The 14,834-nt window shown below is 62.4% G+C and overlaps 1 protein-coding gene across 1 annotated transcript; it reads left to right on the top strand.

The window, feature by feature from the left end:
- Positions 1 to 3,560: 3,560 nt before the first annotated feature.
- MIOS (meiosis regulator for oocyte development) lies at positions 3,561 to 13,553 on the top strand. The gene is made up of 11 exons (XM_056800599.1): positions 3,561 to 3,668; positions 4,687 to 6,018; positions 6,110 to 6,208; positions 7,459 to 7,719; positions 8,626 to 8,795; positions 9,973 to 10,038; positions 10,682 to 10,840; positions 10,933 to 11,085; positions 11,960 to 12,164; positions 12,260 to 12,389; positions 12,840 to 13,553. Exons 2-11 carry the CDS (start codon positions 4,719 to 4,721, stop codon positions 12,934 to 12,936), a joined length of 2,640 nt encoding a protein of 879 aa, XP_056656577.1. The 5' UTR covers positions 3,561 to 3,668; positions 4,687 to 4,718; the 3' UTR covers positions 12,937 to 13,553.
- Positions 13,554 to 14,834: the final 1,281 nt, after the last annotated feature.

The raw sequence follows: 14,834 nt of genomic DNA, 5'->3' as shown, positions 1-14,834 counted from the left end.
CCTTTGACGGAGCCTCTGCCTGGGCAGCGACTGGGAAGGACCAGCTTTTGTCGCTTAACCCTCCTGGGGGGCGTCTGCTCAGAGGAAGTCAGCCGGTGCCATCGCCTCCGTGCTGGGGGGAGGTGCTACCTAGGTTACAAATGAGGAAGCTGAGGAAGGCAGCGGTGAAGGGACCTGGCCGGCCTCGGGCTAGTCTGCATCCAAACTCAAGTCGGGGCGCTTTGGCCACTGCAGGGCCCCAGACGTCCGGTCAGAGTGTCCCTCCTGACATGACCGGAAGCAGCCGGTTACCGCCGTGCCAGAAGGTCCTAACCCCGCCCGCCGGGTAGAGTCCAAAGCGGACTAAGACAACGTTTCTCTACTTTTTAACGTGCCTCAAAAGATGGGAACTGCAGCTTTCCTGGCACCGCCCTGCTGCTGCTGCTGCTGCTGCGTCTGGCCCTGATGCTCCCCTTTCAGCTGCTGAGGAGGATCCTTCTGATGGCTGCCAGCAGGTGGCCACCGAATCCCCTTACAAGCGCCAGCTCACAAGGCTCACAGAAGCGTGGCATTGGCCATCACTTGGCCAAGCTGGCGCCAAGCTCCCCAGCAAGAGAGCCTTCCCGAGAGGCACCCAGCCGTCTCCCTGCTGTGGCCTCGCACTTTGGGGGTCTTGTTGGTGCCCCTCAACCCAGGAGAAGGTGCCTGGGGGCCCCTTGCAGAACTCCCTCCCATAGAACTGCTTGGGTGCTGCTCTCCCCATGTCTCGGGCGGGTGGGCACCTCTAGGAGGTCCCTCCCTCCTCCCCCCTCCCTCCCTTCCCCCTCCCTTCCTCTCTCCCTCCCTCCCTCCCTTCCTCTTCCCTCCCTTCCTCCCTCCTTCCCTCCCTCCTCCACCACTTCACTTCCCTCCCTCCCTCCCTCCCCTCCCTCCCTCCCTTCCTCTTTCCCTCCCTTCCTCCCTCCTTCCCTCCCTCCTCCCCACCACTTCCCCTCCCTCCCTTCCTCCTCCCTCCTCCCCTCCCTCCCTCCCTCCCTCCCTTCCTCTTTCCCTCCTTTCCTCCCTCCTTCCCTCCCTCCTCCACCACTTCCCTCCCTCCCTCCCTCCCTTCCTCCCTCCTTCCCTCCCTCCCTTCCTCTTTCCCTCCCTTCCTCCCTCCTTCCCTCCCTCCTCCACCACTTCCCTCTCTCCCTCCCTCCCTTCCTCCCTTCCTCTCTCTTTCCCTCCCTCCGGGCAGCTCTTTGCCTTTTCTGGACAGGACGGGGCCTCCCTGCTTTAGGACTCGGGGTCCTGGGCAGCCGCACTAGGAGACACCAGAGGGGACCCCCCCCCCCCCAGCATCCTGCTGGCTCCTGCACTCCAGAGCACCCTGGTCCGAGGGTCCCTTGGGCAGGCAGCGGGCGGACGGAGCTCAGCGAAAAGCCATCCCCTGCTGTGGCTTCCCCATCTCCCGCTGCTCTGTCGCCATGAAAGAAGAGGGCCGGCAGGACTGGCGCTTCAGGCTCAGCCTTGCTCTCGGAGGCTCACCTGTGCGAGTGACGCGCCTCAGCCGCTGGCAGGGGCTTTCTCCCGGTCCTCTTGCTCTCTTTGAACTTCATGTAGCTTAGAAGGAGTATTCAGGGGCAGCGCAGGGGCTGCAGTGGCTGGAGAGCCCGTTCTGGCCATGCGAGGTCCTGGTTTCGAATCTGGCCTCAGACTCTTCCTGGCTGTGAGCCTGGGCAAGTCCCTTGACCTTGTTTGCCTCCGCGCCTCAGCTGGAGAAGGGCTGAAGAAGCACAGGCGAGGCCCTCCAGCCCGGCCAAGGTCCAAGAACAAAGAAGCAGCACCCACAAAGCAGGACAGCGGCAGTGCAGGCGGTGCGTGGGAGCGTGCGGAGAGTTCCTTAGTCCGGGGAGGCACTGCAGGGGAAAGAGCGCAGACCTTCTGCTCAGGTCCCGCTCAGGTCCCGATCCGGTCCTTTCCTGCCCTCAGCAGAGGCCTTCGAGGCGAGAGAAGCCCCAGCAATTCTGGGAGGGCCTGGAGGGAAACTGAGGCACGTGATGAAGGAGAGCCCTCATGGCCGAGCCTGCCGGGCAGGAGAGCGAAGAGCTGGGCCCTGGATGCTCAGCGGAGCAGAGGCTGCTACCCAGGAGCACCCCCGGGGAGGCCAGGCTCCTGGGGGAGTCCCCAAGCCCCAGCCTGTGGACGTCCACCGAACTTTCCAGCCTCAAGGATGCTCTGGCCAAGCTCCGGGGATTTCAACCAAGCAGGGTCAGGCGTTTGCCCCAGGAATTCTTCTGTTTGTTTTTTTAATAAAATCCTCCCCTTCCGTCTTGGGGTCAATTCTGTGCATTGGCTCCAAGGCAGAGGAATGGTCAGGGCCAGGCCGTGGGGGTCAAGGGACTTGCCAGGGTCACACAGCCGGGAAGTGCCTGACGGTCAGATTTGAACCCAGGACCTTCGTCTCTAGGCCTGGCTCTCCACCCCACTGCTGCTCAGCTGCCCCCCTGGTCCAGGATTTGTGGCCAGCCTTGGGGAGGAGGGACAGCCACCAGAGGCTCCTGCCAGCGATGTGCCTCTGTGGGTGTGAGGGAGCAGGGGCCTGGGGAAGTCCAAGGACCAAGGCGGAGCTCCCAGACCAGCTGGACATCAGGGCCCTGGCCTTGGCGCTGGGCCCGAGGGCGGAGCCTCTCGGACCACTTTGGGAATGGCCTGGGCACCACCTAGTGGGCACTGACGGGATGCCTCCCGGTCGTTGTCTGTGGTCTGGCTGAGCCCCACCTGCCCCCGCTGGCCCCTGGGGGGCGGCCCCAGCCTAGGGCAGGAAAGGGAGCTCCCCCGCATTTATGGAGCGCGATTACATCCCTGGGAAGGAGGGCTCTGGAGCCGGGGAGGCCAGTTGAGGTAGGAGGCCCCAGCCGAGCGCGCGGGGTTGGGGGGCGCAGAGTTCTGCACCCGGTGTCATTAGGTTCGATGGATTTACAGAGAGGGAAACTGAGGCCGGGCTCGAATCTGCTTCTTCCTCACTGAACTGAACGACCCGGGTCACAAGGGGCCCCTTCCTTAGGCGGGCCCCCAGCGGCATCTCCAGACCTGACCTGTCGGGTTCAGGGGCCACCCCTGCACCAGCTCCCACACCAGACTGAGGGACGAGAGAGGCCAACTATTGGGGGAGTGGGTGAGGATGGCCCGAGGCGGGACTGGGGTGGGGGAGGGGCAGACACAGGCGGGGCCTGAGGCTAGGGGCGGGATTTGGGCGGGGCCAGGCGTAAAAGGGAGAGTGCAGGCCCAGCCTGGGGGCCGGACCGAGGTGGGGCTAGGAATGAAGGAGAGGGCGCAGGGCAATATGGGGGCGGGGTCTGGGGTGAGGGGTGGGACCGAGGAGGGGCCAAAAGCGAGGGCTGAGCCCGTGGGGCTGGCAGGGGGCGGGATCTGGAGTGAGGGGCGGGTACTCGGCGGGGCCCCGATCCATAGGTGGAACCCAGTGGGGCGGGCACACGTACAGGCTTTTCCCCAACTCAGGAGAAAAGGGAGGGGAGATACGGAATGCGCATGTGCTGTGGGGGTGTGGGTGGGGCGTGGCGTGCGCAGTAGGTTCTTTGACTCGCTGGGCTTCCGTAGTGGGCTGTGCGCGTGAGCAGAAGCCCCGCCGAGGCGGCGGGTACTAGAGTCTAGTGAGTCTGCGGGTACGATCCTGCCCGCTTGACCAGGTTAGTCCTGGGCCCAGGGCCACAGCGCTCTCGAGGTGGGCTCGCTGCCGCTCCCCTGACCAGTCAAGGGGCCCTTGGAGAGCTTTCCGGAGGGTCCCCATCCCTCGCCCCTGGCCCTTCCACCCACCGCAGCCTCCGGCCGCTCGCAGGCCCCAACGTCTCCCCCGGATTCGAACCGGGCTGAATGTCCCAACTCTGCTGAGCGCCTGCTGCGGGCCAGGCACCCAGGGCCATTGGGGGAGCCGGCACTTGCTGAGCCCTGCTGCCCGCCAGGCACCCAGGGCCATTGGGGGCGCCTGGGGCTGCGCTGGGGGGAGCCGGCACTTGCTGAGCCCTGCTGCCGGCCAGGCACCCAGGGCCATTGGGGGCGCCTGGGGCTGCGCTGGGGGGAGCCGGCACTTGCTGAGCCCTGCTGCCGGCCAGGCACCCAGGGCCATTGGGGGCGCCGGCACTTGCTGAGCCCTGCTGCGGGCCAGGCACCCAGGGCCATTGGGGGCGCCTGGGGCTGCGCTGGGGGGAGCCGGCACTTGCTGAGCCCTGCTGCCGGCCAGGCACCCAGGGCCATTGGGGGCGCCGGCACTTGCTGAGCCCTGCTGCGGGCCAGGCACCCAGGGCCATTGGGGGCGCCTGGGGCTGCGCTGGGGGGAGCCGGCACTTGCTGAGCCCTGCTGCGGGCCAGGCACCCAGGGCCATTGGGGGAGCCGGCACTTGCTGGGCCAGGGCCATTGGGGGTGCCTGGGGCTGCGCTGGGGGGAGCCGGCACTTCCTGAGCCCTGCTGCCCGCCAGGCACCCAGGGCCCCCGCAGTCTCCCAGCCTTGAGGGCTGTGGGGTGCAGACAGCGGTCCCTTCAGCTCAGGCACGGCCTGGGGCGGGGTGGGAAATTGTCGGGGGTCCGGGGCATCTCAGGGGAGGCAGTTAAGCCGGGAAGGTCCCCCGGGAAGGGAGTAGCCCGTGCGAGGCCAGTGGGAGCCAGGGGCGCCCTGGCCCTGCCGGACCTCCTTTCTTCTTTCTGCTCAGGAGAAGCCCCCCTCCCCCCCAGGCCAGCCAGCATGAGCGGCTCGAAGCCGGACATCCTGTGGGCGCCGCACCAGGTGGACAGGTTCGTGGTGTGCGACTCGGAGCTGAGCCTCTACCACGTGGAGCCGGCGGGCAGCTCGGAGCTCAAGGCGGGCTCCCTGAGGCTGTCGGAGGACTCGGCGGCCACCCTGCTGTCCATCAACTCGGACACGCCGTACATGAAGTGCGTGGCCTGGTACCTGAGCTACGACCCCGAGTGCCTGCTGGCCGTGGGCCAGGCCAACGGCCGCGTGGTCCTCACCAGCCTGGGCCAGGACCACAACTCCAAGTTCAGGGATCTGATCGGGAAGGAGTTTGTGCCCAAGCACGCGCGGCAGTGCAACACGCTGGCCTGGAACCCGCTGGACAGCAGCTGGCTGGCGGCCGGCCTGGACAAGCACCGCGCCGACTTCTCGGTGCTCATCTGGGACATCTGCAGCAAGTACAGCCCCGACGCGGCGCTGCCTGCGGACAAGGGCCGGCTGGCGGCGGGGGACGCCGAGGCGGGGCTGGTGGTGACCAAGCCCCTGTACGAGCTGGGCCAGAACGACGCGTGCCTGTCCCTGTGCTGGCTGCCCAGGGACCAGAAGCTGCTGCTGGCCGGCATGCACCGCAACCTGGCCATCTTTGACCTGCGCAACACCAGCCAGAAGATGTTCGTGAACACCAAGGCCGTGCAGGGCGTCATGGTGGACCCCCACTTCCACGACCGCGTGGCCTCTTTCTACGAGGGCCAGGTGGCCATCTGGGACCTGCGCAAGTTCGAGAAGCCCGTGCTGACCCTGACGGAGCAGCCCAAGCCCCTGACCAAGGTGGCCTGGTGCCCCACGCGCACGGGGCTGCTGGCCACGCTGACCAGGGACAGCGACATCATCCGGCTCTACGACATGCAGCACACGCCCACGCCCATCGGGGACGAGACGGAGCCCACCATCATCGAGCGCAGCGTGCAGCCCGGCGACAGCTGCATCGCCTCCTTCGCCTGGCACCCCACCAGCCAGAACCGCATGATCGTGCTGACGCCGCACCGCGCGCTGGCCGACTTCACCGTGTTCGAGCGCATCTCCCTGGCCTGGAGCCCGGTGACCTCCCTGATGTGGGCCTGCGGCCGGCACCTGTACGAGTGCGCCGAGGAGGGGGGCGGCGACCCCTCGCCCGAGCAGGACGTCGCCACCAAGATGCGCCTGCGGGCCTTGTCCCGCTACGGCCTGGACACCGAGCAGGTCTGGAGGAACCACGTGCTGGCGGGCCACGAGGACCCCCAGCTCAAGTCCCTCTGGTACACCCTGTACTATATCCTTTGCCGGGGCCCGCGCCGGAAGGTGGGGGGCAGTGGGGCGCGGTGGGCCCCGCCAGCCGTGCCATTTCCTATGCGTGTCCATACTCATGAAGCAGTACACCGAAGACGCGGGCTCCAGATCGCCCGGCCACAAGGGCTCGCTGGTGTACGCGGGCATCAAGACCATCGTGAAGTCGTCTCTGGGTAAGGACTGCCGCTTCACCCTGGGGTGTGCAGAGGGGGCGTCGGGGTGGCTCCGCGGACACAGAGCCGGGCCCAGCCCCCCGCGTCCTAGCTCGGTGGCCCTGGGCTAGTCACTTCTCCTCCACGTTCTCCTGCGCCGGAACTCTCCGAGGCAGCGGGCCAGCGGCCTTCTGGGGGGAGGGCCTGGGCCTTGTGCTCCCTCCCCTCGGGCCCAGCTGGGCTCCAGGACGGGGAAGGGAGAAGCGGCCCGGCTGGTTTTTGCCGGGCGGGCGTCAGGCCTTGACTTTAAACCATTTCCTTGCAAGGAGAGTCTCACTTCGAACTGAGCTCTCCGAGCAGTCGCTTTGGTTGCCCGGCCAGAACGAGGAAAAAGGATCCCTGGACCTCTGGTGAATCACCGTAGACACCAGAAGACTTCACCCTCCTAGACTGAGTGGGTCATCCTAGGGGGCCCCGTGACTCGCACAAGTGCCAGGGTGGCCTCCCAGGGGGTCTGTCCGGTGGGGAAGGCCCCGGCTGGGGGGGAGCACGGATGTGAGCGGGGCTGCAGGTGGTGCTTCCCTCTTCCAGGCTGAGATCTTGTGAGGACACTTAGCTCCAAGCCCCCTCTTGGGCAGGCCTTTTCCTGGGGGGAGCTGGGAATGTTCTTTAAGCTCTCCACTCCCCCGCAGACTGGTCCAGCAGGCCCCTGCCTTCCTCTCTTTCGTGACAGCACCAAGAACTTAGGAGGAAGAAGCCCAAATCTGAAATCTTCCCGAGCCTTTTTTAGGCACAGCTTCTGGGACCTAAGACATCAGAATCTCAGTAATCATTCCCACGGAGGGGCAGCGAGTCTGGGTGACCTCGGGAGGGCGGCAGCAGCTCACTCGGGCACCCTGGCCCTTGTGCCCACCCCAAAGGGGATGCCCGAGCCTTGCCCACAGACAGCGGCTCATGGGGTTGCCCTCTAGTGACAGGGCTGCCCAGGGAGCCGAGCTCTAATCAAGGGAAGCCTGGCTGGGACGCAGCCTTAGAGGGTTTTCGAGTCATACCGAGCTATTCATTACGTACTTGGAAGAGGCCGGGCGGCTCCCCCGAGGGGGCCAGAAAGGGGCCGGGGCTCGAGGCCTGCAGCTGGGCCTCCTGTGGAGCAGGTCCAAGGTCAGCTGCCAAAGACTTCCCTCGTCCTGGCCTGCGGCGCCAACCTTTGTCAGCGCCACCCTAGGGAGAAGGCATGCTGGCACCCGGCACAGAAGGCCCCTCTTTTCTAGGCATGGCAGAGGGCAGCAGCAGGCATAACTGGAGCGGGGCTTCCGAGAAGCCGAGCGAGGGCCAGAGTCTGAGTGAAGAGAGAATCCTGGCCTTGCAGCTCTGTGGCTGGATCACCAAGGGGACCAGCGTGGACGTGGGCCCCTTCCTCAACTCCCTCGTGCAAGAGGGGGAATGGGAGCGCGCTGCCGCCGTGGCCTTGTTCAACTTGGACATCCGACGGGCTATCCAGATCCTGAACGAAGGCGCCTCCTCCGAGAAAGGTAGGGTGGGAGCCTCCGCGGGAGCCCGTTTGGGCCCAGTGGCCTTCAGAACTTAGCCTGGACTGTAGAAGGGGCTCTTTCCCCCCAAGCTTGTGCTCGGACCCCCCTCATCGTCTTTCTTCTCTCCCCCAAGGTCAAGCAGAGGTGTTCCTCCGAGGGGCTCTGGGGACATTTGCGCCTCCCCTCCCCCCAACTCAGACTTGGGCCTTGGTTGGGCCCAAAGAAAGGTTCCCTTCCCTTAGAGCTAATCTTCCTCCTGCCCAGCCCCCCTGGGCTGAGACTTCAGGGTCTAGGGTCAGAGGTGACCAGTGGCTAGGCTGGCCTCCCTTCCCTTTGTTCCCAGGCCGGCCTTGGCTAGGAGGCGGAGGGGGGTCAGGGCAAAGCCACCTCATGCAGAGAGATGAAGGCATTTCCACTGGGGCATGTGGAGATCTGAGTATGAAAAGGGCACAGTTAGAGAATAGGCAGAAGGGAGCCACAGGGAGACTGAAAACGTCATCAGGAGCCAGAGAAGCTCTTGAAGGCCACGCGGCGCCCTGAGGATGCTCCTAGACGGCCAGTCAGTAACTCTGCCAGCTTAATTTGAGAAAGCCTTTTGTTAGCTATCAAGCTGCCACCGTGCCAATGGAGAGCCAAAGGCAGGTGGAACTGGTCGGGGCAGGGATCTCGGCTCACCCCCAGGGCCTCCCTGAGGATGTCCACAAGATGGTTCTTTAGTGATTAGTGGCCCCTTAGCAAAGATACAAGCTTTTGCTGGTAAGGTTGGCACCATTCCTCCCCCTGGGGGGCCCAGCCCTCTCCCCAGCCCTTACCTCCCCTCCTCCTTCTGGGGTGTTTTTTGGGGGCATCCTCTGAACTAAAGCCAAGGGGCCTGCTCACTCTGACCAGGCTGCTTCTGCTGTGCAGGTGACTTGAACCTCAACGTTGTGGCCATGGCACTGTCAGGATACACAGATGAGAAGAACTCCCTTTGGAGGGAGATGTGCAGCACCCTACGGCTACAGCTTAGTGACCCCTACCTCTGTGTCATGTTTGCCTTCCTGACGAGTGAGCCTGGCTCTTATGACGGCGTCTTGGTAAGCTCACTTCTGCTCCCCTCCAGCCTCCACACTTTGGGAGGATAAGCTGAATTGGCTACATTTTTGGGCACGATGCCAGCCTGGAGCTAGCTTTCTGCAGCTCTGATAGACTCCTTTTTTTAAACCCTTGCCTTGTCTTAGAATCAGTACTGGGTATTGTTTCCAAGACAAAAAAGAGCAGTAAGGGCTAGGCAGTGGGGCTGAAGAGACTTATCCTAGGTCAGATTTGATCCCCGGACCTCCCATCACCAGGCCTGGCACTCTCTTCCCTGCCCCCCACCTGGCTGCCCCCCCCAGTAGACTCTATTTCTTCTCCATGGTTACATGATTCATGTTGTCTTCCTCTCCTTTTCCCTCCGCCCTCTTAAAGCTGACAAGCAATTCCACTAGGTTATATGTGTATTGTCACTCAAGAACTATTTCCATATTCCTTTTTGTAACAGAGTGATCTTATAAAAGTAAAACCCCAATCCTATCCTCATCGAACCATGTGATCAATCCTATATTTTTCTTCTGCGTTTCTGCTCCCACAGTTCTTTCTCTGGATATGGATACATTCTTTCTCCTCACTCCCTTGGGATTGTCCTGGGTCATTGCACTGTTGCTAGTAGCAAAGTCAGTTACATTTGATCATGCTACAATGTATCTGTCTCTGTGTACACTGTTCTCCTGGTTCTGCTCCTTTCACTCTGCATCAGTTCCTGGAGGTCGTCCCAGTTCACATGGAATCCCTCCAGTTCATCATTCCTTTCAGCACAATATTCCATCCCCATCAGATACCACAATTTGTTCAGCCATTCCCCGATTGAGGCACCCCCCCCCCAATTTTCCAGTTTTTTTGCCACCACAAAGAGCGCAGCTATGAATATTTTTGTACATGCAGTTCCTTTCCCGTTTTTTTTTTAATGTCTTTGGGATCCCCCAGTAGACTCTTGAGCAATGCCGCAGCTCTTGGAGCTCCAGACTGAACTTGTGTCCTGTTCATGACCTGCTCTATGGACCGGCTCTCATGGCAGGCTGTGGATTGTCACCCTGACTCTTGAGCATCATGTGAGGCCACAGAATACCTGGCCTTGTGGTGGGACTCTGTGTGCAGGCCTGGCCCCAGCTTGAGCCCTGCTGGTGCCCAGGTCAGGCTCACCTGTAAGGAGCACCTCTCTTCTTTTCCTTTTAGTACGAGAATAAGGTGGCAGTGCGAGACAGGGTGGCATTTGCCTGCAAGTTCCTCAGCGATGCTCAGGTGAGCTGGGGTGGAGGCTCTGTGTCTGGGCCATTGGCAAGGAGTTCTCCTGAATACAGAGCTGTCTTGGCTGGAGCCAGATGTTGCCAGTGGGCAGCATTGCTAAATGCATTTGATCAAAACACGTCCTTGGTGCCCTAAGCAGTACCCATCTGACCTTTGGCTGGGCCTTATCATGCCTCATGCTTCTCAGGCCCTGGACCCTGCTTGGGCTTTGCCCCAGGGCGCCATTCTCCTCAGGGAGCCTCAACCTGTTTTTCTGGAAAATGGAGCTGTTAGAACAGATGATGTGGCTTCATGTTCTCTACCTGTTTGTCGTGGGCTCTTTTATTGGCCCGTTGGAGACTCTCCCTTGAATCCATAGGCTCTTGTCTCAATCGTGTGTCCGGAATGCTGTGAAAGGGCTTGGTTGGCCTGGCTAACCTCCTCTCTCTTGGTACATGCAGCAAGGGTGAAGACTCAGTCTCCCGTAGAACCAAGGACGCCGGTTTAAGGCCTTGTCTGGGCCAGTTCTGTGGGCCCAGGCTGGCTTCGGCCTCCTCTCCCGACTGCTAGCTGGAGTGGGTTGGGGTCAAGAGGGGACTGTCCAGGGCCTGGCATTCTCAAAAGAGAATGGATGGGAAATAACCTCTGAACTGTCCAGTTGAACAGATACATCGAAAAACTGACCAACGAAATGAAGGAGGCGGGCAACCTTGAGGGCATCCTGCTGACAGGCCTCACCAAGGATGGGGTGGACTTGATGGAGAGTTACGTCGACAGAACTGGAGATGTGCAGACGGCGAGCTACTGTATGCTCCAGGTCAGTGAGCCCAGTGGGGCCCAAGGCCCGACACGAGCCCCCGCGCTCCCCGAGACGCCCTCAGACCCCGATGGCCGCCTTTCCTTTGCCAGGGCTCTCCCTTAGACGTGCTTAAAGACGAGCGGGTGCAGTACTGGATCGAGAACTACAGGAATTTGCTGGACGCCTGGCGCTTCTGGCACAAGCGTGCAGAATTCGACATTCACCGGAGTAAGCTGGACCCCAGTTCCAAGCCCCTGGCACAGGTAAATGGCGCCCACTTGGGTGACTTCCCTTTTAAGGCTGCCCAGTGTCGGAGCTCAGGAAGTGGCTCACGCTGGCAGTGAAGGGGGCGACGTTTTAAAAGCAGGACGTGCGCTTGTCCGTGCTCAGGGCACCGACGCTCACAGGACTCTTGCCCGCCCGGGATGGGGTGTGCTCAGGTAAGTGGCTTTGATCCCCCTGCCAGCTTGGCGCTCACACGTGAGCTTGTCTTTCCTTGATGTGCCGCAGGGCCAGCATTTGGGGTTTTCTCGGGCCTGAAAGTTCCGAAGGAGACGGGTCCATGTTGAGGCTGTCGGCACGTGCTCTGAGCCCCGACGTGCTTCCGCACTCAGGAAGGAGGATAGTTTGAGGGTGCGCGCGGGGGCTCTGTTTGCCCCCCTTTCCGAGCTTGCTCTGGCGGAGGGAGAGCCAGCCCTCGGCCACATTGTGTGCGGGGCCCCGGCCGGGCTCAGTCTCGAGTGGGCCCGGGAGGCGAGACCAGAGCAGAGGGAGTTTCCTCTCTGGCCTTCCTTGGACCAGGGAAATGGCCGTCCCTGCTTGGATTTGCAGCATCCGTTTTCTTTGGTTCCTGCAATCGCACTTAAAGTGCCTTTTGTCGCCGTCTTCTCTCGCCCTACTTGTTCCCGTCTCCCACGGAGCAAATAGGCGTTTCCCATAAAGAAATAAGAGCCGGCCTGCCTGACGGAACCTTTGAAAATGGCTGAACACCCTCCCGTGGCCCTCCCTGAGGCCTGGCGGAGCGGCCAGCTTCGCTTTGGGGCTGGGGCGCGGCTCGCCCCGGGGGTGCTTTGGTGGGCCCGGCCGGGTCTGATCTCGTGCTCGGGCAGCGTCCCGTCACCGGGCCTTTGCTTGCAGGTGTTCGTCAGCTGCAACTTCTGCGGCAAGTCCATCTCGTACAGCTGCTCGGCCGTGCCCCACCAGGGCCGGGGCTTCAGCCAGTACGGCGTGAGCGGCTCCCCGACCAAGTCCAAAGTCACGAGCTGCCCCGGCTGCCGGAAGCCCCTGCCGCGCTGCGCCCTCTGCCTCATCAACATGGGGACGCCCGTCTCGAGCTGCCCAGGTAGGCCCGGCGCTGGTCTGTGCTCGGGCCGGCGCGGCCCGCGGGGCCCTGCCGGGGAGCTCTGAGCCCCTGACGGTGCGCCTTCCTTTGCCCAGGAGGGTCCAGGCCCGACGAGAAGGCGGACCTCAGCAAGGACAAGAAGCTCGCCCAGTTCAACAACTGGTTCACCTGGTGCCACAACTGCAGGCATGGCGGCCACGCGGGCCACATGCTCAGCTGGTTCAGGTAAGCTCCGCCAGGCTCCCCCGTAAGCGAGGGATCCAGACTGGGGCGGCCCAGGCAGCAAAGGTCTAGCTCTTGGCCGGGGCCTCCCTGCGTGGCTTGGGCCCGCTGCCGGGAGCTGGCGGGTCCTGGGTTCCGATTCGCCTTGGACGGCTGCCTGGCCCTTCCCACTCTGCTGCGCGGGCTCCCCTCTACAACGGAGGGGAGAGTCTTTAAGCAGGCCTGCTCTGGCCTTCCCTGAGGCTCCCACCCATCCACCCAATGGCTGCCTCAAGGCATCGCCTGCTGCCAAAGCCTGCCTGGAAAAAGCTTCCGGGATTTGGGAAGAGAAGCTGGCGGGCTGCCTTCTCCTGGGCAGCCCCATTGGGCAGCCCAGCCGCTTCTGCTTTGGGGGCTCTTTTCTCCCCTATTCCAGAGCGGGCCGGTCCTAACTGCGAGCCTTTCCCCGCTTAGGGACCACGCGGAGTGCCCCGTGTCGGCGTGTTCCTGCAAGTGCATGCAGCTGGACACCACTGGCAACCTCGTTCCCGCAGAGACCGTGCAGCCCTAGGCCGTGGGCTTTGGGGTGCCCCACCCCACTGGGGGACTCCTCCCCGGCTCCTTCCTCCAGGCCGCTGGCTAGGAGGCGCAGGCAGTTCTTGGGCAAGAAGAGTGCGGTCCAGCCCAGGCCATCCCAAGAGGCCGGATCCACCTTCCAAAGGGCCTTTGAGCCTCTGGGGGGTCTCTCCCCCTCCCCAGCCCCCCACAGAGAGGAGTGAGCTGTAGGACAGCATGGGCTTCCTTCCATTTGGGGACCTGCTGGGTGCACCCTCAGGGAGTCCCTTCCCAGGGTGGCCCCGTTCTGTTCCCCGATTCCCCTCGAATGCGAGGCCTGCCGCCCCAGGAAGAGAAAAGCTGGGCGTTGGAGGCGAGGACGCCCGGACCTGGCCTTGGTGTCTGGGGTCACCCCAGCCCCACCTCTGGGGGCGGGCCAGCCCCGGGCCAAATGCTCTTCGGTCAATCAGGCCGGGCAGCTGGGTTCCCAAGGCCAGCCCTGGAGGCAGGGGCTCCGGGACAATCTGACTTGAAAAGCCACCGTGTAATTGTTGGGCTATTTATGGTCTTTGCCCAGGGCCGCTTCGTTCATAAAGGTTGTGACAGGCTCTTTTGGGGCCTCTTCACCCCCCAGTTCTCCCTTCATTGTCTGCACTCTTTGCTCAAGGCCGGCCTCTTTCTGGGCTCAGGTGGTCGCCACGGGGGCGTTGAGGCCCCAGCCCCCACGGGGAGGCTCGCCCCGTGCCTCCTTGCTGGGCCCGGGCCTGGGCGGTCAGGCTTTGATGGTGGCTTATGCCGCAGCTTGGCGCCTCGAGCCTGGGAGCGCCGTTGGAGGTCCTAAAGGCCCCTTTCGGCTGGCCCTGCCTTCCCAAGACGGGCTCATTCGCTCGGCCCAGTCTGGGCTTCTGAGAGCCAGCAGCTGGCGAGGAAGGGAAGCCCCTGGGACCACCACTGGGGCGCTACTCCCGATTGCTAACTCAACCAACCGACCCATCGGCACACGCTTGGGAAGCACCTACTGTGTGCCTGTCCCAGAACGAAACCGTCCCTCCTCACCAGGGACGATGAGGAGAGCGATCTGAGTATATACAGATGGGCACAGCACAGGAAGTCAGGAAGAGGCTTACTGGCAGGGGGAAATCTTCGCGTGCCTCAGTTTCCCCCACTGTAAGATGGGAATAACAAGGCCACCTGCCTGCCAGGGTCCCACGTGTAAGGGGGAAAAGGGTTGGCCTTTGTATATTTTATGAGTGGTTGCCAGGAATTTAATTCATTCCGAAGAGATTCTATTTACAAAATGTAGAAAGAGGGAAGCAAGAAAGCAGAAAGAGGATAACTAATGTCTCTCCAGCCCCAGGCTCGAGCCAGGCAGGGCTAATCGGCCCTCAGCTGAGGGCCTGGGGCGCAGGGAGCCTCTCAAGAGGAGCGGTCGCTCCTGAGGCTGGTGTCTTCACACAATCCAGTAGTCAAGTCCGTCCAGTCACCAGGAAACAGGGCCTCGGGCCCAGGCAGCACTCCAAGGAATGACGAATTCTCATGGGAAGTAACAGCTCCCGCCCTGGCTGGGTCTCCTCCCAATCACAGTTCTCAAGTCCAGGAGCTGGTCGCCCACTACTGCACGGGGGCTCCAGACTTCCCACTTCATGATTAAGTGGGAGATAGTGAAGGTAAACGGGGAGGGGGGGGACCTGTTTCTTCACAATGACTGTTGTTCTCTGGCTGTGGCTGGAGAGGGCTTGACTTATCAGGTTTGCCTATTGATCCCTACTGATCGCTGATGAATCAATCCATTTCCTAACCCCCTTCCTCACTTGCCCAGTCTTCTTGAAGCCTTTGCTTCTTCCCTCCCTCCTGAGTGAACTATCAAGATACTCCAGTTGCTTTCTCAGTCAAGGGGTTTATTGGAATAACAGG

This window comes from Monodelphis domestica, chromosome 5 (genome assembly GCF_027887165.1).
Source record: "Monodelphis domestica isolate mMonDom1 chromosome 5, mMonDom1.pri, whole genome shotgun sequence".
Taxonomy (NCBI): domain Eukaryota; kingdom Metazoa; phylum Chordata; class Mammalia; order Didelphimorphia; family Didelphidae; genus Monodelphis; species Monodelphis domestica.
Note: the sequence above shows the minus strand (reverse complement) of the source record. Positions and strands in the feature narration are given on the sequence as shown.

What these genes read in the sequence shown, in the direction of transcription:
- MIOS (XM_056800599.1), top strand. Translation starts at nt 4,719, where the DNA reads ATGAGCGGCTCGAAGCCGGACATCCTGTGGGCGCCGCACCAGGTGGAC. An exon ending in AGGCGCCTCCTCCGAGAAAG is followed by an intron (nt 7,720 to 8,625) that starts GTAGGGTGGGAG and finishes TCTGCTGTGCAG; the next exon opens with GTGACTTGAACCTCAACGTT. An exon ending in GTTCCAAGCCCCTGGCACAG is followed by an intron (nt 11,086 to 11,959) that starts GTAAATGGCGCC and finishes CTTTGCTTGCAG; the next exon opens with GTGTTCGTCAGCTGCAACTT.